Genomic DNA, 25,472 nt, shown 5'->3' on the forward strand with positions numbered 1-25,472 from the left:
AAGGGAACATGCGGACTATACCTTTAGTCTTGATTTCATGAATATAACTTTATACTGTTTAGGACATATACCCACAGGTTAGGCTTTGACATGTTCATAACCATTAACAAAAAAGCAGATTGACCTCCGTTAATGGCATATGCCACGGCTTGACATAGTCAGTCTTATTTCTTACACATCATATCTAATTGCTGCAAGACTTGTTTAGGAAATCTGGCTAATATGCAAAGACCAAAATGTGTTGTTGTTTTTTTTTTTACAATTTGGTTGCCGGCAGTCTGGATGTGTAAATCTATAGCAAACTAGGGCCATTCCTGGGTTTACTCATGTTGGGTAGCTTGGACAGGAGACCAACCAAGGATGTTTTTTTTGTACTATGGCTTATATGGCATATAAGGGGTTAATGTAAAACTAATAATTTTTCACAAGGCCTGAGCCTTGAAGATGCTGGTTGAAGACTGCATGGCTGCTTTTTTAGGTAAAACCAGCAAAGAAGCTGCAATGGGAAGATTTGTGCCGTTTTGTACCCAGTCATGCTCTGTCCAAAATACTGTGTGAATTTGGCCAGGAATGAATAAGTTAATCAAATATCCTGCAGCATTAATGGGGACCTTAAACAAGTCGGTAAGGTAGCTTTAGGAGTGCCAACCCTTTTTTGGTACGGGGTCCACATTCCACATTGTCTGACTGTATAATTCCAATGGCTGCAACAAGCCTTAGTGGTGGTCCCAGCAGATGCACTTATGGCATAACTGTACAAATATATGGTAAATGGGTGTTCTACTTGTGTATCCCTCACTCTTTTGGACTATGGGGGAGTCCCCCGCCCCATTTTGAGATAAGGTAGCCTTGACTACTTGGCTTTGGGAACATTCTCCGATGCTTGGCATTTTGGCTTTTAACTACTGGAAGCTGGAGATGTTGGATGATGCTCTAGGTTTGCCAGGAAAACATGTATACAGCCTAGTGCTACATCCATCTTCTCCAGCCACCGGGAGTCAAATGCAGAGCATTTCAGAGAACGTTGAAAAATCCAAACAGTTCGGCAAGTCTCTTAACACCAGACTACGTTCGGTAGGGGAAGAGGTGGCCCGTGTTGGACTATGATCTTCGATATGTGAAGCTCCTACATTTTGGGTTTGTTGCCAACCACCATCCTCCAAGCAAATCTCCGTTTTAGGAAGTTAAGCCTTGGGGGTGTGGGGGCTCTTGTGCGATGTAGGGCAAGTAGAGTTCAATGGTTATATAGGTGATTGACAATCCCAGAAACCACTCAGATGTAACACTAGAGTATTTCGAGGTCTTCCATTGGGAGTTTTTCAGCATTTGGTGTTTAATTGGAGTCTTTGAAGTTCCAGTTCAGAAAATCTTCATTTACAAGTGTCTGCCGAGATATGGGAAGTAGCAGAACTCCGAGATTGTAATGTTGATTTAAGTTGGGTCTTATCTGCTTGCATATCTGTATTGCCCTTGCTGACAGAGGATCACGTGATAGAAGATGTTATCGTGTTGCTGGGATACCCATTTATAACACGTATATATGTAGCAACCGGGTTGAGGATCAAGGTGAACGCCATAGAAGCAGATTGCTGCCTGGATCTGTCTGTTTTTCTTCTGTCTTTTCATGTATGATTAACTGCTGGAGCCATTACGCTTTGTCTATAGAATTATTGTTGTGATTGTAGATGGGGATGTCTATACAGTCTGCTGGCTTAAAAACATAAGGAGAGGTATACAGAGAGTTCGGGCAAACAGACGCCTGCGGACTAGATATATAAGATCCCGGTCACTGTCAATCACTCCGTTGACGTGTTTTTATACTGTGACAGTAGTTCAGCTCATTTTTTTGCACTGGTCCTTGTCTCTGGGCCTAATATACAGCTAAATTTCACGAGGTCAGGGCTGATGGACAATGGGTCGTTACTAGAGATGAGCGTGACTCTAGCATGCTCGAGTCGATTGTTTTGATTATCGGGGGATCCAGCCCCAGGGAGCCCTATTGTTGTATCCAACTGCATCCACCTTTGTTCGGCATTTGATTACCGTTGGATGCAGCCCTATAAAGTCTGGGAAAACATGGATACAACCATAGGTTTCCCTGGGGCTAGATCCAACTTCAGCCACCAGTATTCAAATGCCGTACGATTAGACTCGGGCATGCTCCAGTTGTGCTCATCTCTAGTTGTCACCTGGTATCGGTTTGCTTTCATATATACAGCCATTTTTTTATTTTTTTTTACAGGTTGTGAATCTGAATAAAAAAAATAAAAATTTATATATTGCAGTTGACGGAATATCCTAAAGTAAGGTCCATCTGTGGCTGACTGTATATACGGTGTATATGAAGAAGTCATAGACTTTGTTCGCGAGTTAGATTTGCTGCCCTGATTATTTGCTGTCGGCCTTTGATCTGCTTTCTCTTAACCATTTGGTTGGGCCTTTTTAGACTACTACGTAAGAGCTTGAGCAAACCCTTAGGACTGTAGTGGAGGTCTCGGAGAACAGGAAGAACGAGGTGATGAAGGGACAATAGCACACTAACTTCTCGGGTCTCCAAGTGACATTCCCTTTGATGTGCTAATAATTGTGCTTATCCAGCCTTACTTCCTTGGTCCCCCCCCCCCCTCCTCCCAACATTACATTGGAGGGTGATCAGGGGTTTGATTTGGTTAATAGTGAAAGTGGTTAAATTTATTATGGGCGGTCAATGACCTGTAGCTTGTTTAGGTGTAAGGGGCCTGAAGAGCAATGTCTTGGTGAATGGTGAAGAACCCAACTGCGACTTAAAGAAGAAAAAAAATTATATCCTTGGTACCAGTCCTTAGGTTATTGACTACAGATGAGGATTTATTAGAATTCAGACAATTTGCGATGGTTGTAGAATTTCCTTTAAGCTGAGCGGCCTGGCAACTTCCATCTAGAACATTTACCATACCCGGGAGCTCTGCCCATTGCCTGGACTCCTTAGTTTGTGTGGGTAATCCCAGGACTTCTGAGTCTGTTTCAAATGGCAAACCAAAACGGGAGATGAGCGTATGTCCCAAGATTTAAGTGTAGATGAATGTCATGCGGCATGTCCACTTGGTTAGTGATCTTCTGGTTGGTTGTTGTTGAGCGGATCTGTCAATGTTCAGGTTCGGCAAAGTTATCTGAACGCTCTGTTTGATTCCCCACAGCTGCAGAAGTTCGATGCCACCCTAGGGAGTCCTGGAAAACATGGATAAAGCCTATAGCTGTATCCATGTTTTCCTGGTGGCCCTAGAGCCACATCCAACTTCAGCAGCCACGGGAAATAAGTTCTTCTACTATGTGGGTTATAACAGAGCCTCCAATTGGGGATCCAGGCTAAACTGGATAGTCTAGAGGTTCTTGTAAGGTTGCCATACACTAAGCTTTGCTTCCGCATTCGCAGTGTGTCCTGAATGCAGACAAAACATAGTCCCCAATAGCCGTGTGATGTCCATAATCCAAGCAACCTCATTCAGTTATTTTGGAAAAAATAGGGCCATGACTAGATGGGATTTACACTCTGCCCAATGAGACAACTACTGAAAGTAAATGGCCCGCTTTGGCCGTTTCAAAAAGGAGGAAAGAAAAACCATATGATTCGGCCATTTCGAGAGAAAAATGTTTGACAAAATGTCCGCCATGAGATGATGCCAGTGCTTACCATGTGGTGTGTATGAAATCGGTAGCATGATGCAACCTTTGCGTCCTATGAACCTTCTCTCCATGATGCAAAGCTTTTAGAAGGGAGTGTTACCAGCTCCGTCCTAATCTGACTTGGTGACTTCAAAAAAATTGCCTTATTTTATAGTAGCTTTTTTTATGCCTTTTTTTTTTTTGTCTGTTTTTTCATATTGTGTATGAATGTTTCCTTTTTACAGTCTTGTTTTTTTTCTTGAAAGTCGAGCTAAAATGGAAATGCCTACATGTTTGTGGTTACTTGCTGGCAGCAGCCCTAACTCCGTATTCTGAGTTCTGACTGTTTTTTATGTAATTATGCCTTGGCACAGAGCGGCTTAGATCCTCGGATTGCATCATCCTGCCTCCTAAACAGGAGATTGCTTCAAATACAGAGTCCTGGGTCTATAAACCAGGGAATCCCATAACAATTGTGTTTTTATTGTTCTTTATCATGACCAATGCCTTGTAATGTACTGCTAAACAAGATGTCTACACAGATGTCTGCTGTGTAGTTAGCTGTAGTTTTAAAGTTTCACTGTCATATTTTTTTGCAGAAATCAATAGTCCAGGCGCTTTTAAGATTAAGAAACTTTGTCATTGGGTTTATTAGGCAAATATGCCATTATCTGCATTCACAAAGCCTTTCCTCGGGTCCCCCCCCCCCTCCCTCCTCTCTCTCATCCACTGCTCATTATCAGGAAATCTCGACTCTTTTACATCAGTCGAACCCTGTCTAACCTATGGAGAGGGGAGGGGGGAGGAGGGAGATTAGTCACCAGTAGAGAGCAGAGAACAAATGATTACACAGTGGGAGCTGTGTAAAAGCCGGTATTCAGAGGTCAGAGAGGTCCGTGCTGACTTCAGAGGAGATAGCCCAGTGATGTAGCTGTAAGGCTAGGTTCACCCTGTTTTTGCAATCCGTTTTTTTGCAAGAAAACGGATGCATTTGTCTGCTTCTGTTTTGATCTGTTTTTCCATTTGACTTCCATTGTAAAAAAAAACTGACACAGAAACGTAGCTAACACTATTTTTGTGTCAGTTAAAAAAAACTGATCCGTTTTGCTCCCTTTTTTTTTTTTTATAATGGAAGTCAATGGGAAAACAGATCAAAACGGATGCACACACATGCATCCGTTTTTTTCATCCGTTTTTTTGCAAAAAAAAAAAGCGGATATAAAAAACTGATTGCAAAAACGCAGTGTGAACCTAGCCCAAGTTAACTTTGTTGTCCTGTTGTGGTGCCTAATCTTCCTCCACCCCTCCCCTCTCCATAGAAAACCATGAAGACGAGGGGAGAGCTTCAAACTGCTTTTTCATGATAAAAATGCATTTTTAGCATATAAACCCAATTACAAAGTTTCTTAAAATCGCTTGAAATATTGATTTCTGCAAAAAATTTAACGAAAGAGAATTATTTCTCTGTGCTGACCAAGCAGTATAGACCTTGTTTTAGTAATCCATAAGGTCATAGATAAATAAAATAAGCTCCATACTACTTGGTCAGTGCTGACCAGCAATATAGTTGTATACTGCTGGATTAAATGGGATTAAATGGGTATTGGGTATCAACTTTCCCCTATCCACAGGATGGGGAAAAGAAGATTGTGGGGGGTCTGACCTCTGCATCCCCTGTTGATCTGTGTGTGTGTATGTATAGATATATGTATGTGTGTATATATATATATATATATTAGCCCCCGACTTCCTTATTATGAATAGAGCCACAGATACAGCATATGACCCGCGACTAGTCATTTTTATGGACCCGCCAGAGAGCCGAGTACAGCACTCTTTTGGCGTACTCTGCTCTTTCCAGCGCTCTATACGAACAAATAGAGCTGCGGGTACAGCATGTGATCCGTGGCCCTATTCATAATACAAAAGCCGATTGGGGGGGGAGGGGGGCGGTACGTAGGTCAGACCAGCCGCGATCTCTTACTCTTTGGATATGGGAAAATTTTCGATTTTTCCTGGAATACCTCTTTCATTCTCGTTCTTTAATTTTCTATGATTGTTGGAATATTCGTTTAAAAGAATAATCTCTTTTATTTGATTTTTAGTCAAAAAATGGAGAACCCACTGTATTTTTGTAATTCATTTACTCTTTACCGCCATTACACCACAAGGATAGATAAATTTTTTTCTAAGTTTTGCACCATAAAGACTTCATATTGCACCATTATTACACATATTGCACTTCACTTATGGTAGTTCCTCATAGATCTGCTAGAGGTGAGTGCACTTCAAGCAGGCTTTGGGTCCAAACCTGAACACTCTACATTAGATTGCCAATGGCTGAAGAAGTTGGATGCAGCCCAAGAGAGTCCTGATGGATTCAGCCTATGGCTATGGTCACATTTGGTAAGAGACTGGCCTTTTCGTGACCCAGCTGGTCACAAAAAAGGTCATCCCGGACAGTACTGACCTTTAGCGCCGCTGAGTTCTGATGTGGGCGCATCCATGCGCGTCCGCATCAGAACTCCCCACAGCACACAATAGAGCGTGCGGCCGGAGCCGCACACTCCATTGTGTTGAATTGACAGGGTTTTCTGCGGCCGTTATTCACTGAATAGCGGACGCAGTAAACTGACATGTCAGTTTCTCACTGCGCCGCTAGGGATCCCGGCCGGAGTGTGTACCCTGTGTATACACTCTTGCCGGGATTCCCTGAGCCTGCAGCACTGTAACAACGGCCATGATTTTCGTGGAACTTATGTAGTGTGATCATAGCCTATGGCTGTATCCATGTTTTCCAGGACTCCATAGGGCTGCATCTAACTTCGGCCACCAGTAATCAAATGCAGAGCATTAGTGTTCGGACAAACCAGAGAGTGCTTGAGGTTCTCTAACATCTATACCTAGACCTGTACAATATCCTCCTGTTGAAAGTACATACGTTGTGGTTTCTGCAGCCAAACGGACAGGCTCCTGAACCTTACAGCCAAGAACTTGTTTTCATTCCCGGAACCTCTCGCAGGCATCTGGTTCAAAGTTCTGGCCATGCGTCCCCAGCGAGGCCGGGGTCTGCCGGTCTTTCCACTGTTTGGCTACCAGTCCACACTGACAGCCCTGCAGGTGCTCTCGCTTTAATACGCTTTCTGAGGACCTTAGCAGACGTTTATTTTTCAGTTTCCTATTTGGAAACATTGGAGTAATGGAAGTTTTTGGGCAGGATTGCCTTGTTTATACAGTTCTACTTGTTAAAAAAGCAAGTCCAACATCAGCATTTATGAAAAACAGGACACATTAAGCTGTAGTTAATAGTAAAAGGATTTCTGGCTTTTGCGGATGGAAAAAGACAATTTGGAAGGGAGTTTTAAGGGATGTTAAACAACTTTCTGCTCCCCCCTGGCTCAATTTGCACATGATCTGTGATTCTTTCCCCGGGACTTTATGAGCTTTCTGAGATGTTTCATGTGGCTGTAGCGGCAGAAGAGAGCTGGAAGCCGGATTATCTGGAATAAACTCCGCCATGGGGTTGCAAGTCTGCTGGTATATTTTGCTGTTTCGGGCCAACTTTTTGCCTCTCGTAAACCAGGGCTTTATGGTCAGCGTTGACTTGTAGACTTCACGTCGAGGGGAGTCCATCAACTCGCTGGTTTTCATTTAATTAAATTCTCCTAATACTCTACTTTTAATAATGTGCTGTTACTTTTACAATGTCCCGTTGCTTTTATATAGTAATGGGAGCCATTGTGTGGTTGGAACCCGTATTTAGATGTTGTGCTTCTGGATTTCATGTCCTGTTTGACGTGTGAGATGGCACATAGGTCTTGTCTGCTCGTTCAGGTTTCATTTTAGACATCGGTGTAGGCCCCGCTAGTAGATATAGGGGGAGATTTATCAAAGGGGTGTAAAGTAGAACAGGCCCAGTTGCCCCTAGCAACCAATCAGGTTTCACTTTTCATCCTTCAGATTCTATGGAAAATGAAAGATTGAATCTGGTTGCTAGGGGCAACCAGGCCTGTTCTACTTTACACCAGTGTGATAAATCTCCCCCAAGATCTTTAGAATATGTCAAATGTTGTCGTCTTGAGTGTTTTAAAAGGGCTTCTTAAAGTCTTAATAGGCCTGATCAGTTCATGTAATTCATAGTTGACCATTCCCTTTAAAAATTATTTCAACTGGTGTCAGAGTTTTATAATTCTATTTAACAATCTCCAGTCTTCCAGTACTTATCAGCTGCTGTATGTCCTGCAGGAAGTGGTGTATTCTTTCCAGTCTGACAGTGTTCTCTGCTACCACCTCTTTCCATGCCACAAACTGTATATAGAGCAATAGTAAATCCCCATAGAAAACCTCTCCTGCTCTGGACAGTTCCTGACATGGACAGAGGTGGCAGCAGAGAGCACTGTGTCAGACTGGAAATAACACACCACTTCCTGCAGGACATACAGCAGCTGATAAGTACTGGAAGATCTTGAAATAGAAGTAAATTACAATTCCGTGTAAAACTGACAGCAGCTGACCTTTAAAAGAAAAAAAATGCTGAGGTACTCCTTTAATGTGGTTGGACCACAAACAAGAATTGTCTATCCACAAGTTAGGTGGTACTTGTATGATCGCTGGGGGTCCAAGCTCTGCGACCCCCCCCCCCCCTCTTGACATTTTATTCCCAGTGGCTTTCCAGATTGCTCCAGGAGCCCCACAAGACTTGGGTTGTCACACTTTGGCCTAAGGAGTGGCCTTACACCTTCGGTAACTGATGGATGAACAATCGTTCAGACTTTGGTTATTTCTCCTGTCCTCACCATACATAGTAACTTTTGCCACAGTCAAGTGTTCCTGTGTTCTCTATGGGGAGGGGAGAGCTCTAGCTGTGGCTTATCTCTCCCAGAACAAGGGGACCCCTATCGCCTGTTGAACGATTGGGAGAGCCCAATACACCACATACTGACGGCTGAACCTGCCGCAAGTGGTATCGCCAACAAATGTAAAATGCGTATAGAGACCTTGGGGGAGACTTATCCAACTGGTGTGAAGTAGAATTGTCTTAGTTGCCCCTAGCAACCTATCAGATTCCACCTTTTCATTTTTCTACGAATCTGAGGAATGAAAAGTGGAATCTGATTGGTTGCTAGGGGCAACTAAGACAATTCTACTTCACACCAGTCTGATAAATCTCCCCACTTAACTCCCAAGTTGGCAGAGTTTCTCCCTGCTTTGTTCTAGAAACAAAGTGGCTCTTGCTCAATAACTACACTTGCTGGAGAAGGTGTCCCATTATCTATTGTGGTTCTGGGGCCCCTAGGCTTCCATACCACCCCTTATTGCCTTCACAAAATTACACCCACCCTTCTGGCATTGTGCGCCAGTAACACCTTTCATGTGCTCTGTAGCCATCAGTGGAATATCATGGTCTACCACCGAGACACAACCCAGTCCATTTCTAGCTTGGCCATTGGGCTTCGACCTTTGCACCCAGACCATGCTGCTTTGTTCCCTGAAAGCCCTAGCTGGGCCCAGTCCTTCCAACTGAGTGGAAACTGCTTCCTGTGCCCTCTCTGACAGTGGTTGAGGTGTTTATATACCTGCCCGATAAACCTTTATCTGCCGCTCCTGACCTAAGCCATTGCGTTTTGAGTTTCCTGCTGTTACACCTCATTTGCCGTCAAATGTTACTGAATTGTCACGGTTGCTAGGCCTCTGGCCCGCTGCTATTAAACCCCTTAGAATAATATGGTGAATAATAGAATTATACGTCTCTATATGGCTTCTAAATAGGTTTCATTAGCCCTAACTAAAGTGCTTTATTCAGTCAAAAAAAAAAATGGAAGCTAGATCATAACCTGAGAGCGGAAAGCACAGACAAACCTCTGGGGGACCCTTAGCGTAATGAATTATTTGCGTTTCAGATTATACCATTTTTCTATCTTTATGGAATAATAGTAGGCCTTAAGGCACGGCTTTTTTAGCAGCACGTAAACTATAAATCTCCCGAGTTCCTTAGCCCACCCGGTCTGCACCCCCCCCCCAACCTGCTGTAAAAGAAACCTCAGACCTGGTGTGGCAAAACCCTGTAGAACCTAGGAGCCAGTCTGACTGAAGCCATGGAGAGCCCCGTAATGATGGTGGGAAGCTGTGTGCCGGTAATAAGGGCTTTAAGGAGCTCGGGCCTGTTCGGGATGTAGCCACGTCCATGGTTTAACCCCCTCCTAGTTATACCTTGCTGCCCATGCCGGGACTGTGAATCAGATTCTCTGCATCTTCTCCCCCTTGAGGCGTTCTCATAGGTGTGAAAAACCAGGTGCTCCCTTCCTCCCGTCACCCCTCCAGAATGTCTTGTGTAGCAGTTAAGGAACTAGACTAAGTGTAATTACAGCCCTGGGGTGCCCAACCATCGGCCGTAAACATGACAAATTACGTTGTAAGACCAAACATCTGAAGAGGTAATAAATGGCCAAAATGTGACCGCATCAAGTGGAGACAACCCTTCCCGATTTAGAGTCATACGTCTTGGACTTTGGTTTTAGCCAGCAGACACATTCATGGACCAAATGAGGAAATCCTGTAGAGCTTAGTTATCTTAGTCAGTGGTGGCTGCTGACAACTATGACATATAGAAGCCATAGACACAAGTCTGACCAGATACGGCCTGATGGGAGCTCTTCACACCACGCTGGACACCTCTCTGGAGAAGACAGAGGAGAAGTGTGTGTGTGTGTGTGTGTGTGTGTGTGTGTGTGTGTGTTTGTTTTAACATAGCAGAGACTTTTCAGACAAGAAGCTGGATGCTCTGCTTTCAGTCGCCATGTCTTACAAAAGTCTAGAGTGACCGTGTTGGGTGACAAGCTACTGTATTTTCCTGCGTATAAGACTACTTTTGAACCCAGGAAAATCTTTTCAAAAGTCAGGGGTCGTCTTATACTTTTAGGTGGCATCTTATGTTGGTGTTTAAAGACTGCTAAATTCATGCTGTATGCGGCGACCGTATGAAGGGCAGAGCAAGCTGCCGGCGTCCGGAGTATGTATGGAAAAACGGTAGAAAGGTGCCGTGCTCAGAAAACCTTACCTTACTGGGTGTTCAGTAGGTTGTGATCCTCTTTTTTTTTTTTTTTTTTTGTGTCTAAATGGACACCTAGAAAGATGCTATAATGTATCCTGAAACTTTTTTTTTTTTTTTTTTGCAATACTATAGTTTTTTTCTCTCTCCAGTAAAACTGCATGTTTTATTAACAAAGTGAAAATGACTTATTAGGAGAAAACAGATGTCAAAAATTTATGTCAAAAGAGATCTAGAGGGAGTGTACAACAGTTGTGCCAACTCTGGTCATCTGCGATGACACCATGGTACATTGGGGTGTGTTCACACATTCAGATTTTTTAATTGCAATAACTTGAATACAATTTTTGGACCTCTTTGGAAGGCTGACATGATGATGGTTTCTGGGTCTCCAAGGCTGATTTATAGAGATGAGAAGTACTAGTTTGTGAGCTGTCTATTTGCTGAATAGACTTAGTATAGTTTAGCTAGTCATCTCCAAAGATATGCCAAGGTAGCAGAGTCTTCCGGGGTGTCCTGTAAATGCCTATTTTATTTTAGTATTAGAAAGTTTTCAGAACAGAGCCCCCTTTGTCCATAGGCTGTTCCTGGTATTGCAGCATCTTTCTATCCCTTTTTTGATTGGAGTCTGTCACAATGATCTCCTATATAGTAGTCCGTATAAACAGGTCACTGTAACTGTCATGTTACATGGACTTTTCTAGATACAGCAATTCAATGTGTTTTTTTTTAGTTTCTCTGTGACGTTGATGTAGTTACTGGGAAAGCGAGTCGGGAGTATGTCACCTTTTGTAATGAAAGGTGTCTGTTACATCGCCAAGGGTTAATTGTCTGCAGGTTGCACGCTTGTTTTGTAAGGGATGAGCCGACTATAAGCGCACAGTGGGTGGATCAGGTCAGAAGACAATGGAAATGCATTAAATTTCCATGTGAATAGATACAGGAAACTCCATTTCCTATTTACAAATGGGAGATCGAGCTTGAGAACTACAAATCGCATTGAGGTCGCCAATAGCAGAGGGTCAGGATTGGTTACTAAAACAATAACAAGCTATTGAAGTGCTACTCAACTTTTCCAAACCCTGAATGGCAACATTTGCCCATTCCTTCCTGAATACCCAAAAGTCTCAGCTTCTGAGTCAAGGAATACCATTGTATATGAAGTCTAGGGAAGCTGGATGACAATGCCAGCACATGTATGGATAGACCCAGCTTTCCAAGAAACTTCTGAGTCTTTTCAAGCATTTTCTATTTATGATGACGCTGCTTCCACATGTAGCATATATCTATATACAGGACTGATCTGCCCAGTAGACAACAGGGCAGTGTGAACAGTTGTTATAGTCACTGACTCCTATTACAGGTTGTCACCCACCTTTCCATGTACCCTGCATGGTATATACTGGCATTATTATGGAGCATAACTACATTATTGCTTAGAGGTTGCCGCCCGGCATGGTATATGGAAAGCTGGGTGGCAACCACTATGGGATTATATAGTTATGTTCCATAATGCTAGTATATACCATTCAGGGAATATAGAAAGCTGGGTGACTACTACAAAATCCCATAGAGACTGTCACCCGACTTTCCATGTACTCTGCATGGTGTATAGTGTCATTATGGAACATGGCCGCTATGGGAATATGTAGTTATACTCCATAGTGCCAGTATGTGGAAAAATGGGTGACATCCTTTATGGGATTAGGTTATGTTCGTAATTACAGTATATACCATGCAGGGTATATGAAGAGATGGGTGAAAACTATATAATCCCGTAGGAGCGGTCACCCAGCTTGGCCCCTATGGGATTTTATGTTCCATAACGCCGGTATACACCATGCTGGGTGACCACCTCTGTGGGATTGTAAAACTGGGTGACAACTATATATTTACCATGCATGGTGTATCCTGGCATTGTCATGGTACAGAACCACACAATACCATAAGGGTGGTCACCCAGCTTTCCATGTACACAGCATGGTATATACAGTAATTATGAACAGAACCTTATGCAGAATTGTGTCAGTATGTGGAAAGATGGGCTACAACCCTTATGGGATTATGTAGTTCTGTTCCATAACAATGGCAGGATACACTATGAAAAGCTGGGTGACAACTACATAACCCCATAGGAGTTGTCACCCAGCTTTCCATGTGCCCTGCATTGAATATACTATCATTATGAACAGAACCTAATCCCATAAGGGTTGTCACCCATCTTTTCACATACTGGCACTGTGAAGCCCAACTACATATTCCTATAGGAGTTGTCACCCAGCTTTCTATGTACCCTGCATGATACTTACTGTTATTTAATATAGAACACCTAATCCTACAAGTTGTCACCCAGCTTTCCACAGCTTGTCCTGCTGATTTATGATGAGCAGACACAATGCTTTCTAGCAATGCACATCTATATTTTTGGGCTCCCCTCCCGTTCTTCCTCATCCCATCTAAAGCTGGCCCAGCACCATGTATGAATCTTCTCTCTTAGCGCAGATCTTCTGCTTCCTATATCACTTTTCAGCCGTCTGTGCCAACGTGCCAGCTTTAAATAGTTTCAGCTATCTGAGGGAATGCACCGGAAGTCACACTGCCAGTTTAGCGCTGGGTCGTCTTCTCCTAATGTTACTCAATGACCAGCAGACAATATAATACTTCCTTCCCAAATGTCAGAGTGCAATCTCTAACCTATTAACCGAGGGGCTAATTTTAGACTGGATCTTTGTGCTGCTCCTAACTTTTTATCCCACTTTAGGAAGTATTAACCCATGGTGGCAGCGTACCAAGGGTCAGGTTGGTTTTATATGTCCTTGACTAAGGCACCGAACAATAGCTCAGGGATGGGGAACCTTGAGCCCCCCAGCTATTACAAAACTACAATTCCCATCATGCCTAGACAGCCTTCGGCTTGTAGTTTTGCAACAGCTGTAGGGCTGAAGGTTCCCCATGCCTACTCTGGATGATGTCTAAAAATTGGTCCATCATTCGTCAGTTGTGGTTGCTATAAATTCTTGCCAAGAACCTATTTAGTGTTTTCTCTATGCTCCTAGGGGGAAATTTATCAAACATGGGGTAAAGTAAACCTGGCTCAGTTGCCCCTAACAACCAATCAGATTCCACCTTTCATTCCTCACAGACACTCTTGGAAAATGAAAGGTGGAATCTGGTTGCTAGGGGCAACTGAGCCAGGTTTACTTTACCCCATGTTTGATAAATCTCCCCCATGGTGTAAAGCAGGGGTGTCAAACTCAAATACACAGTGGGTCAAAATTTAAAAAATTGGACAAAGTCGCGGGCCAACCTTGATAATCATTGAAGCGCGTCAGTGGTGTGCGTCTCCCAGTCCCGTGCACTATGATACATGACATGATAAATTTTTAGGACATGATTACACCCCAACCCATATAATAGCCAGTCCCCAAAAAATTGTCCCACATATTAGCCAGCCCTTCCAATAGTGCCCAAATAGTAGCCAGCCCTCCAAGTTTCCCCTATAGTACCCAGCCCTCCCCAGTAGTCTCATATAGTAGCCAGCCCTCCCCAATAGTCTCATATAGTAGCCAGCCCTCCCCCATAGTCTCTTATATAGTAGCCAGCCCTCCCCAATAGTCTCATATAGTAGCCAGCCCTCCCCATAGTCTCATATAGTAGCCAGCCCTCCCCATAGTCTCATATAGTAGCCAGCCCTCCCCCATAGTCTTATATAGTAGCCAGCCCTCCCCCATAGTCTCTTATATAGTAGCCAGCCCTCCCCCATAGTCTCTTATATAGTAGCCAGCCCTCCCCCATAGTCTTATATAGCAGCCAGCCCTTCCCATAATCTCTTATATAGTAGCCAGCCCTCCCCCATAGTCTCTTATATAGTAGCCATGGCGGGCCAGATGTAATTAAAACTCTGAATTGCCTGGCGGGCCAAAAATAATGGCACCACGGGCCAGATTTGGCCCGCGGGCCAGAGTTTGACATGACTGGTGTAAAGTGAAACTGGCTCAGTTGCCCCTAGCAACTAATTAGATTCCACTTTTCGCTCCTCACAGACTCTTTGGAAAATGAAAGGTGGAATCTGATTGGTTGCTAGGGGCAACTGAGCCAGTTTCACTTTACACCATGTTTGATAAATCTCCCCCCAAGTGCTGACCAGACATCAGACTCTCAACACAGCAAATTTCTCCATCAAGTATTTCTGCTGCGGTGACTGCTCGGATTCTATATATACGCTCCAATGAAATCTACTGCGACTTGTACGAGGAAAAAAAAAAAATCTGATCATGTTTTATTGCTATATAAATGAGCGGCAGTAGATCGGCTTTCAGCTCCGCAGCTACAGACTGCTGCTCACTTTACTGCTTACGGTGCATGGAGAATATGACTCTGTAGAAGTGGTACTGAAGTGTCTCACAGGAAGGGTTAAACTTAAAAAAATATATGTTAAAGATTTCCCCCCCGCCCTCTCCCCCAGCCTGGACCTGTGCCAGTGTTATATGCCGTTAACCTCAAATGAGAATTGGCTCGGAGTTTTATAATTGTCCGTCTTTCGCAATAGTATCGCACAATCCTGTTAGGTGCTGATTGCAAAAAAGTGGAATTGGAAGTCTTTGGAGATTGTATTGCTGTGAGTTAGTAAAACGAAATATCCGTGTATAATCCCAATAGCCTAATAATACGTGGACTAGTCTAAAGCTGCCCATGCATAGAAGGTCGAATGTTATGTTTGCAATGGCGAAATTGTGTTCTATCAAGCTGTGCCAAAAAAAAATAAAAATTAAATAAATCCAGTCGGCCAAAAAGTGTATGATGTGAGCTGCTAATTTTTATCCGATAGTTTGCCCCATTTCTGTTTAAACACTACTCTGGACAGGGCCAAGTGTGCAGGTATACGGCCAGTTACAAGGGAATTTCCTATTAAAATGGTCATCGATGGACATTAAAATGGTGTGACGACAACAGTTGGACTGATGGCAAATTCAGAAATGGTGGTCCCCCTTCTGAATGGGTTACGCAGTTACACCTTGTGGCCGAACAAAATGTAAAGCTTTATATTGGTTAACCCTTTACAGGGTGCAGTAAATTTTAAATGTGCTGATAAGAGAACTAGCTAGCCTTTTTTTTTTTTTTGCCATATGGATAAATGACATCTATTGTCTCCTGTTATCAGCCACTAGAGACTGGCTGTAAGGTTTTTTTTTTTTTCAGTGGGATTAATGGCAGGAAGTCTAGGAAAATCCGCAACCCCCACATCACTACTTTATATAGCCTTATCAAGGGTTCCTAAACCCCCAGAAACTATAGAAGTGTAAGAGTGTGAATGATGTTACTTGTCTTGGTCAATTTAAAAAAAAAAAAGTGTTTTTTAATCACTATTTTTTTCTTTTTCTTTTCTGCAGCTCAAGTACCGGACGGAGATGAACAGTTTCTGCTGGACTTGCAGTCGGAGAACCGTGAGTAACTCTTTAGGGGATGGGATTGGGTCTGGCTGGGGGGGGGACTGCAGTCTGAGGATGGGGATAGTCTTGTGTAGGGTGGTCTGTCCACTACACAGTTTGTTGGAGAGAAGGATCAGGCATGTTGGATTTTAACACTCTGATTCTACTGTTCTCCCCACTCGATACGTAGGTGTTGTAAATGGTGTTGAGCGGACCTGTGAAACTTTTCTGGTTCTTCTTGGGCAATGTTCTTTTATCATTCAGAATTTTATTCCCAGAGGCTGCAAAAGATAAATACTGTCCTAGGGCTGCCAAGAAAACATGGATATAGCCTATGGTGGGCCTGTCTGCCCCCTGTGGGACAAAACCCTTTCCCCTCTGTGTCGCGGCTTCATTGATTGTAATTGAGCAGCATCAAAGATGGGAGGGCAGAACGCCTTGAGGGCTTGAAGCTGGGCCAGTGCCTGGGAATAGACTGGGGCCGTGCGCAGGAACCGGGCCGTGGTTCAAAAAATAGTTAAGCACCAGAGGACCGGAGCAATGGAATGTGGGCGGCGTTGTTGGTGATGCTATTGCTATGATTTTCACCCTTCCAGGGCATTGTCAAAAAGGGGGTCCTGTATGATCGTCTGGGTATAAACTGTTCGATTTCAACTGCTTGATCCTATTTTGTTGGAATTAAGCTGGCAGTGGTTACCTTCCCTCTTCACCTCTACAACATGTAAACATTTTACCCGAGCCAAACATTCATGTAGTATGTAGGGATCAGGTAGTGGTCTAGAATGAATGGAAGAGCACTGTTGGCCACACATTCACAGGTTTAAAATCAAGGTTTTATCTTTAGGCCCAGGCCTAAGTAAAGGCCTTATTACACGGCACAATAATGAGGGGGAAGCAACCGCCGACCTGCCAGATGAGCGTTCTCTTCCCCCTGGTTCCCTGCTTGCTGCCTGTGCTATTACACGGACGGACAGCGAGTGGGGAGCAGCAGGAGGGGCTGCCCGGACTATCCTTAGATCTTCCAGGCTGCCCATTAAAGTCGGTGGCAGTCTATGTGGTGCGATGAGTTGCAGACCATCAACCGGGTTTTTTAAATATGTTGAAAGATTCGGATCCACCGACATTGTGGTCTGTTTAACACGTCCTATTACACCAAACAATTATTGGCAAAGTACGGCCGATAATCTCTTGGTGTAATGAGGCCTTTACTTAATATGGGATAAAAGTTGAAAATTTCTTTCTATAGGAAATGTTCTGGCGATGTACAGTAATAGTCTGTTCTGTATATCCTGGTTGCATTGGGCCGTGCATAGGAAATGTTCTGGCGATGTACGGTAATAGTCTGTTCTGTATATCCCGTGCATTGTATTGACCTCCCCGTGTTATAGGCTGCGATACTCCAGGGCAGACAACCTGTAAATTCTCCTTAGGTGACTGGACAAATTGTTCCTCGTCTTCTTTCTAATGGTTACGCTGGAGATTTGTAGCTCCACTTATCCAGTGTATGCAGCGGCAGCCCCATGCGCCATGCTCTTGCCCTATACTAATGTGTGTGATTCCATTAGAGGTCATTAGTGCTCTGCGTTCCCGCTGCTCACGTGGATGGAGGACATAGACTCTGTATTGACTGGTTATAGGACACCAGCTGCACACCAGGCACAGCAGGCAGGCTTTTAACCATGCTGATTTGATAAAAGGAAAAGATTGTTTATCCGTCTCTCGTTTCAGACTCCCACGTATGTGTAACTTTGGTTTGCAAGCGGTTTCCTGGAATTGCATGGAATTAAAACTTAAAACCCACTGTTGGCAGTGCAGGGGTTAAACGCTCTAGGTGTGTCGCTGCCACCTCCTATAAATAGGTTTTGTGAATGAGGTTGCATGATAAAATGTGTCTGCAGCCCGGGCCTTTCTCTCTGTTATGGATGCCGTCTTTTCAAAGGGGTTTGTGTTGCTCCCATAACAGATTGCGCGGAGCTGTTTCGGAAGTGTCTGGTCTGGCCTGTGGGTGTGTCACGCTTAGACTTGTCCCTGAACAATGTACATTGCTTTGTGTGCCCTCGGTTTAACCCCTTTATGGCATGGTTGTGCAGAGTTTTTTTTTTTTTTTCCTATGCCTTCCAGTTTCCTGTAGTGCCGGTAGAAGAATGGTTAAGTGGGTATCCTTTATATTTGAGCACAGCGTGACGCTGCGGCTATAAAGTATAAAAAAAACCAAATATGGTATAGCCTGGGGACTATGGGATGACGTAAGGTCTACTACAGTACAGAAAAAAAAAAAAACATAGACCTGCAATACAAACTACTAAAAGCTTCTCAATAACAACATACCAGGTACATCTTATACTTATTGTTATTGTTTAAGTATACTAAAAATTGTATATTAACTATATATAAATCGAATTTTAATCTTGCCCAAGAAATTTTTTTTGAAAGGTGAGGTTGCTACAAGAATAGGAAACTATACTCATGCACCTTGATCCCCTGCAGTTCCCAGTCCCTGATTCCTGTGGCAGTCAGTCATTGGCTGAGCAGGCAGATCCAGTCTCTGCTGCCCTCTACTTCCAGTCACATGTCGTCTCACTGGAAACTGTGGGTAGGACCAGGGTAGTAGAGTACGGTTTCCTTTTTGATTTAATAATCAGCAGGACATTCATATAGATGAAGTAGATGACAAAGCATAATGTAGCCATACACATGGGATGGCTGTTGGCCCAAAGCTCCTTTGGCAAATGGCTAAATCCTGATCTCCCCTCCCATACACATGAAGGCTAAGCTTGGCTCAATGTTCATGTGTTTTGAATGGAGGGGGAGAGGGGGTAAACTGCTGCCAGGTATCTCCCCAAAAAAAACAAGAACATTTGGCATCCAGTAGAGATGAGCGAACTTTGAGTATGTTCAGGTTCGTCTGAATCTGAACACTCAGCATTTGATTACCGATGGCTGAAGAAGTTTGATGCAACCAAGGGAGGCGTGAAAACATGGCCAAAGACCTATGGCTGTATCTGTTTTCCAAGCGGCCTTTAGGCTGCATCCAACTTCTTCAGCCACAGCTGACTTAATGCTGCATGCTCTGGTTCGGATGAACCTGAACATACTCCAAATTTGCTCATGTTTAGTATTTAAAGGGGTTATCCAGCCCTTCAAAAACATGGCCACTTCCCCCCCCCCCCCCCTCTCTTGTTTCCAGATTGGGTGGGGTTTGAAGTAAATGGAGCTTAATTGCAAACACCTGACCTGGAGACAAGAGAGGGGGAAAAGTGGCCATGTTTTTGTAGTGCTGGATAACCCCTTTAATCATAGTCTAGCTGAAGTCTGCTGACTTTCCTCTGTGTACAGGAGCCTATAGCAAAATAGAACACTCTACAGGTGCCGGTGCATGCTGCCTTGATCTATGCGACCTGTGGTCTTTGGGCTCCTTCCCCCTTTTACTTATTGCCAATACCTGGCAGCATCTTGTCGATGTACAATAAAGAATTACGAAACAACCTGATTTGGTGCCCTCTCTACATGTCTGCATCTATGTGCCCCCTCCCTGCATCCTCTACAACAGGGATGGGGAACCTTCGGCCCTTCAGCTGTTGCAAAGCAACAATTCCCCTCATGCCCGGACAGCCAAAGGTTTAGCCAGGCATGATGGCAATTGTAGTTTTGCAACAGCTGGAGGGCCGAAAGTTCCCCATCCCTGGTTTACAACATAAATGCATAAAGTGCAACATATTTTTTTTTTATAAAAAGCTACCCAATGAGGTATAGGGTAAACTGTGACACCAGCTAGAATGGGGATGGGTAGACTTATGACCTGGTGATCTGCTTCCCGCTATGCAGCGATTACCCTGCACTTACACATAGAAGTCACTTACCATTTTCCTCTATCTGCATCTCTTAGTTAATTCTCCTTAAGGGCTTATTAAATATTAATGCAGCAATAGAGGCAATGGCTCTTCAGTACTTCATCACCATAGGTCCTCCTTTAGATCCTGAGGCCTGACATGTACAGCAGTAATAGGGCCATTTGTATAGCCTAAAGCCAGCGCTACATCTCTGGACTAGGAAATGTCCCATCCGCCCACCCACCTCTCTGGTGAACAATTCCCTACACAACCCCAAGCTGCTTATAATTTATACCATTACGGTAGAATGAGACTGGGCTCCTGTCCTCTCTCCGGAGACTTGGAGCACAATCCAATCTTTCCGGGGAACACTTCCTTTAGGCTTTTACTATAGAGGATAATGGTCTGCTTGTGAAATCTCTTCTGACTGACACCCCGCTCTCCATTAAATAGAGCTGACTCATTACAGCTTCGGGGACTATGAACAAGGTCCTGTTGGTTTCGAAGCTTCAAAAAACCTGAATGTTCCAAGCAAATTTCAGCCTCATTCACAATTTGTACCGCTCGGAGTCTGGTTTGGTCTTCTGCATGACTATAAGCTGTACTCTTTTTATTATGGTTTTGGGAGAAAGGGGTACGACAACCCTGTTGGACAGATTTGGCTGGATGTTTTGACCTCAAGGACCTTGCTGATGGCTCAGGGGGTTCAAATCCCCCAAATGGAAAATGATCAACCACCGCACAATCCTCTATTGGTACTGTGCTGTTATGAAAGAGGCCTAAACTTCCCCATACTCCTTATACTTTAGTCAGCTGTACCTGCCGCTTGTGGCGAGTTCAGCCATCGGTGTATGGGGACCGACCGACCAGACAGGTGCAGATGGAGAGAGAGGTCGGGCGTGATGGAAAGTCACCATCCGATCACTTTGTTCTGAGAGAAAGAAGCCGCAATCAGAGCGCTCTCACTGTGGATAAACAGTCCTCATAGAGAACAAAGGATTACTCTGTCATGCTGAACGTTCCTGTGTATGGGAGGACGGGTGCCGGTCTGGAGAGAGAACTGATGCCTTAGCAATTGTCTAACCATTGCTTATTGAAGGTGTATGGCCACCCTAAGGGTCCTATGACACGGAACGATAATCGGCCCTATCCAGCCGATTTTCGCTCCGTGTAATAAACACAACGATCATCAGCTGATCGTTTGATATAGGTTTGGACGTATAACTTTCAGCCACCGACCGTGCACCGCTATTACCCGTAGCGATGCACGGTCGGTGGCCGAAAATTATACGTCTAAATCTATATCAAACGATCAGCTGCAGGGCTCCTCTTCCTCTGTGCTTCTCTTCGGGTCCCGCACGCTGCAGCTTCAGAGCGGCCTATCTGAGCTGACAGGCCGCTCAGCCAATCACTGGCCTGGACCCCCGCGCCCAGTGATTGGCTGAGCAGCCTGTCAGCTGAGACAGGGCGCTCTGGAGCAGCAGCGCGTGGGACCCAAAGAGAAGCACAGAGGAAGAGGAGCCCTGCAGCATGGATAGGTAGTGTATAGAGTTCAAGCAAGGGCTGCAAGGACATCGGTAACTATGTCCATGCAGCCCTGGTTAAACCATTATTGGGCCGTGTAATAGGCCCAGTAAACGAGCGCCAATCTAGCAGATCAGCGCTCGTGTACAGTTATCGGCCCGTGTAATAGGACCCTAAGGAGTTCTTACACAGCCTGTGCCTGCTTACCACTGTGGTCTCGTAGGGACCACTACCAAGCACTGACAGCCTAGATCACTGAATAAGGATGAGAGGCCCTCCAGCTGTTGCAAAACTACAATTCCCATCATGCCTCAATGCATAAAGCATGATGGGAATTATTTTGTAACAGCTGGTGGGCTGCAGATTCCCTTTCCTTTGACCTAGATGTTTTGGGTATTCGCTTATCTTTCGGACGAAATTAACAGAATGCTGCGAACCAGGCGTAAAATCACATCGCACCGTAAGCTCCATACAGAATGAATGGCGCACTGGCCGCACACACCGAGGGCAATGTGCTCCACCTTGACTCTCCAGCTGTTGCAAAACTACAACCCCCATCATGCCTGGACAACCAAAGCTTTAGCTTTGGCTGTCTATGCATGATGGGATTATTTTTAATTTAAAAAAAAAATAAATAAAAAGCAAAGAATCTCCCTCTGACTTGGCTCTGGACGCCGCTGTTTACAGGCAGCAATAATGTGAACGCAGTCTTGTCCCCAAAGGAAGTAGCGTCTCCGGTGAGAGCCTTGCAAGTGTGTTGCACCATCCCCTGACGCCTGTCACATGGCTACACTGGGAAGCTGCAAACAAGCAATTTCTAGTGAGTAGTGAGGGAAGGACCGATAAAGACGTCATTGCTGGGTGTCTAATGATTTTACATACGTTTCACCAGGTTCTTCCACTGTCACATGGCTCCCATAGGGGAAAATGATGCAAAGAGACAAATTTTTACATTTATGTGAAATTGATATTGTTTTGTTGACTAGACAAAGAGCAACCAGAGCGGCCTTGTGTCTTAGGTAATTATGATAATCTGGCTTAAAGGGTTGTTCACCCCAAAAAATTCTTTCAAATCAACTGATACCAGAGATTTTATAATTCTATATTAAAAAAAATTAAATAAAAAATTCAATACTTATCAGCTGCTGTACGTCCTACCGGAAGTGGTGTACTCTTTTCAGTCTGGCAGAGAGCACTGTCCAGAGTAGTAGCAAATACCCATAGAAAACCTCTCCTGCTACAGTTCCTGACATGGACAGAAGTGGCAGCAGAGAGCAGACTGAAAAGAATACACCACTTCCTGCAGGACATACAGCAGCTTATAAGTACTGGAAGACTGTAGATTTTTAAATAGAAGTAAATTTCAAATCTATATAACTTTCTGAAACCAGTTGATTTGAAAGAGATTTTTGCCGGAGTACCCCTTTAAACATATTTTCCACCAGCAATATTTTTGCACAGAGCTTCCCCATTTTGCACAAAAACCTTCTGTTACCTTCCATGTTAACTCTACACAGTTGCATGTCCAGCTACTTGTCTTTCGAATGGAGGTGTGCATTACAGTGGACCCGGGGTGCCACTTTGCACTAAAAAAACGAGGAAGCAATCCTGACTTTTGGGCCCCTTAAGTGCTAAGATTACAAGTTTTGTGCACACCTCTTCCCTGGTAGTTGTGCCCCTGCCTAGTTGGACTGGTAGTGTTTTTAGTATGTGAAGTGTTTTCTGCACACGAGGTATGACGCAGCTAAATGAGTTTTTATATCCAGGGGATCAAGAGGTCATTGGCCAAGCAAGACTCGAACCACGTCACGGGAGTAAGAGTTGGAAAAAGAGGAAAAGAACAAACCCAGCAGAGTTTAAAAAAAAAAAAAAAAAAAAAAAAAAACCTTCAGTTACATCTGACGCCGTAAAGTGTCACTGGCGTTTAAATCTCATTAGCCAAAAAATAAATTTTTATCATAAAAAAAGAAGTTTGAAGCTCTCCCCTCTGTCTTCTTTGTTCTGGAGAGGGGAGGGGTGGAGGGAGATGAGGCACCAAAACAGGACAACAAAGAGTTAATTTACAGCTACATCACCGGGCTATCTCCTCTGAAGTAATCACTGACCTCTTTGAACTCTGAATACCTTCTTTCATACAGCTCCTGCTGTGTAATCCTTTGTTCTCTGCTCTCTGCTGGTGACTAATCTCCCTCCTCCCCTCTCCATAGAACAGACAGGGCCCGACTGATGTAAAAGAGTCGAGATTTCCTGATAATGAGCAGTGACTGAGAGAGAGGAGGGGGGGGGGGTACCTGGGGAAAGTCTTTTTGAATGCAGATAATGGCATATTTTCCTAATAAACCCAATTACAAAGTTTTTATTAAAATTGCCTGTACTATTGATTTATGCAAAAAAAAAAAAAAAAAACGACAGTGAAACTTTAAAAAAAAGTATGAATTTGTAAAAACATGGTAAAACCTTATAAAGGGGCAGCACATTTAGAATCAAACAACTCCTACATAATTTAATATGAATCTAATTTCATGGAAATCGTAGTTCTTACCAGTGGAAACCATTTGTCATGTGTTACCTGAAAGCACCTTGGAATGTCCTGCGGGCCTGTACCTCTAAGTGTTGGGTGGGTCTCCTGCAGCCTGCCAGACTACTTAAGAGGGTTTAATTGCTGTTAATTGCTAAGTAGGAAGTGCAGTTCATGGCTTTCAGGATTAAACTTGGTAGAGCAAAAGATAGCAGCTTGTATGTCTATAAACTATGAATATTTAAATGGTTGGCTGACGTTAACTCCAGTAACTTAGTGTCACTGTCAATTTTTTTTTTTTTTTCTTTTTGCAGAAATCAATAGTACAGGGCATTTTAAGAAACTTTGTAATTGGGTTTATTAGCCGAAAAATGCATTTTTATCATGAAAAAGCAGTTTGAAGCTCTCCCCCCTGTCTTTATGGTTGTCTATGGAGGGGGGAGGGGTGGAGGGAGATGAGGCACCAAAACAGGACAACAAAGAGTTAATTTACAGCTACATCACCGGGCTATCTCCTCTGAAGTCAGCACTGACCTCCTGAATACCGGCTTTCATACAGCTCCCGCTGTGTAATCCTTTGTTCTCTGCTCTCTGCTGTCAACTAATCTCCCTCCTACCCCCTCCCCTCTCCATAGGTTACACAGGGCTCGATTGGTGTAAGAGTCGAGATTTCCTGATAATGAGCAGTGAATGAGAGAGAGGAGAGGGGGACCTGGGGAAAGTCTTTTTGAATGCAGATAATGGCATATTTGCCTAATAATCCTAAATACAAAGTTTCTTAAAATCGCCTGTACTATTGATTTCTGCAAAAAAAATAAAAATACAACAGTATGCTTCTTAGATAACTGTCGGCCAAACATTTGCTCTGTCTACCCCTTTCCTATAAACATGCATGCTTGGCTCTGCATGCTCTTCTGGTGGTGGCGGCTTATCTCCCAGAGAATAAAAAGTTGTAATCCAGCCTTCCTGTGACATCTACCATTGAGGCCACAGTGCCCTATATAGATGGTCAGCCAATCTCCCCTGAACCAGGTGAATTCAGCTGAATTAAAGGGATTGCCACAGGGAAAAGGAGGAGTTGAGGAGAGCAGTTTTAGAAAATGTAGAAAAATAGGGGCTTTAGGTCCAGCACGCATCCTTGATGCCACTCTGCCAGTCTCGGTGTTTAAACCAGATGCCAGTATAAAGTCCCTATTCCATGGGCCGATGGAGAGGGGCAAACGTTCCCCGCTCGCTGCCAATACATGCGGCAGCGAGCGGGTGAGTGCGGGAAGGGCCGCAGAGAGGTGGGGGAGGGGGGCTGCCCAGGTCATCGCTAGATTGTCCAGGCAGCCTATAGAGGATAGCGGCGGTCTGCTGCTCCTACTCCTCAAAGCGACGGCAGCACATCGCTGCTATAACATGTTGAAAAATTAATGACTGTAACAATGTCGGCTGATCGTTGCCTTCTATTCCACGGGACTATTATCAGCCAAATACGG

General features: G+C 44.1%; 1 protein-coding gene across 5 annotated transcripts in view; it reads left to right on the forward strand.

The window, feature by feature from the left end:
- The window catches only part of ETV4 (ETS variant transcription factor 4), a 68,062-nt gene that overhangs the window by 26,851 nt on the left and 15,739 nt on the right, over positions 1-25,472 (forward strand). For all 5 annotated transcript variants that reach the window (XM_069953082.1, XM_069953084.1, XM_069953080.1 and 2 more), the window contains one exon: positions 16,081-16,134. In XM_069953082.1, the coding sequence (XP_069809183.1) occupies positions 16,081-16,134 (54 nt within the window). The remainder of the gene's footprint in view (positions 1-16,080; positions 16,135-25,472) is intronic.

This window comes from Dendropsophus ebraccatus, chromosome 14 (genome assembly GCF_027789765.1).
Source record: "Dendropsophus ebraccatus isolate aDenEbr1 chromosome 14, aDenEbr1.pat, whole genome shotgun sequence".
NCBI lineage: Eukaryota > Metazoa > Chordata > Amphibia > Anura > Hylidae > Dendropsophus > Dendropsophus ebraccatus.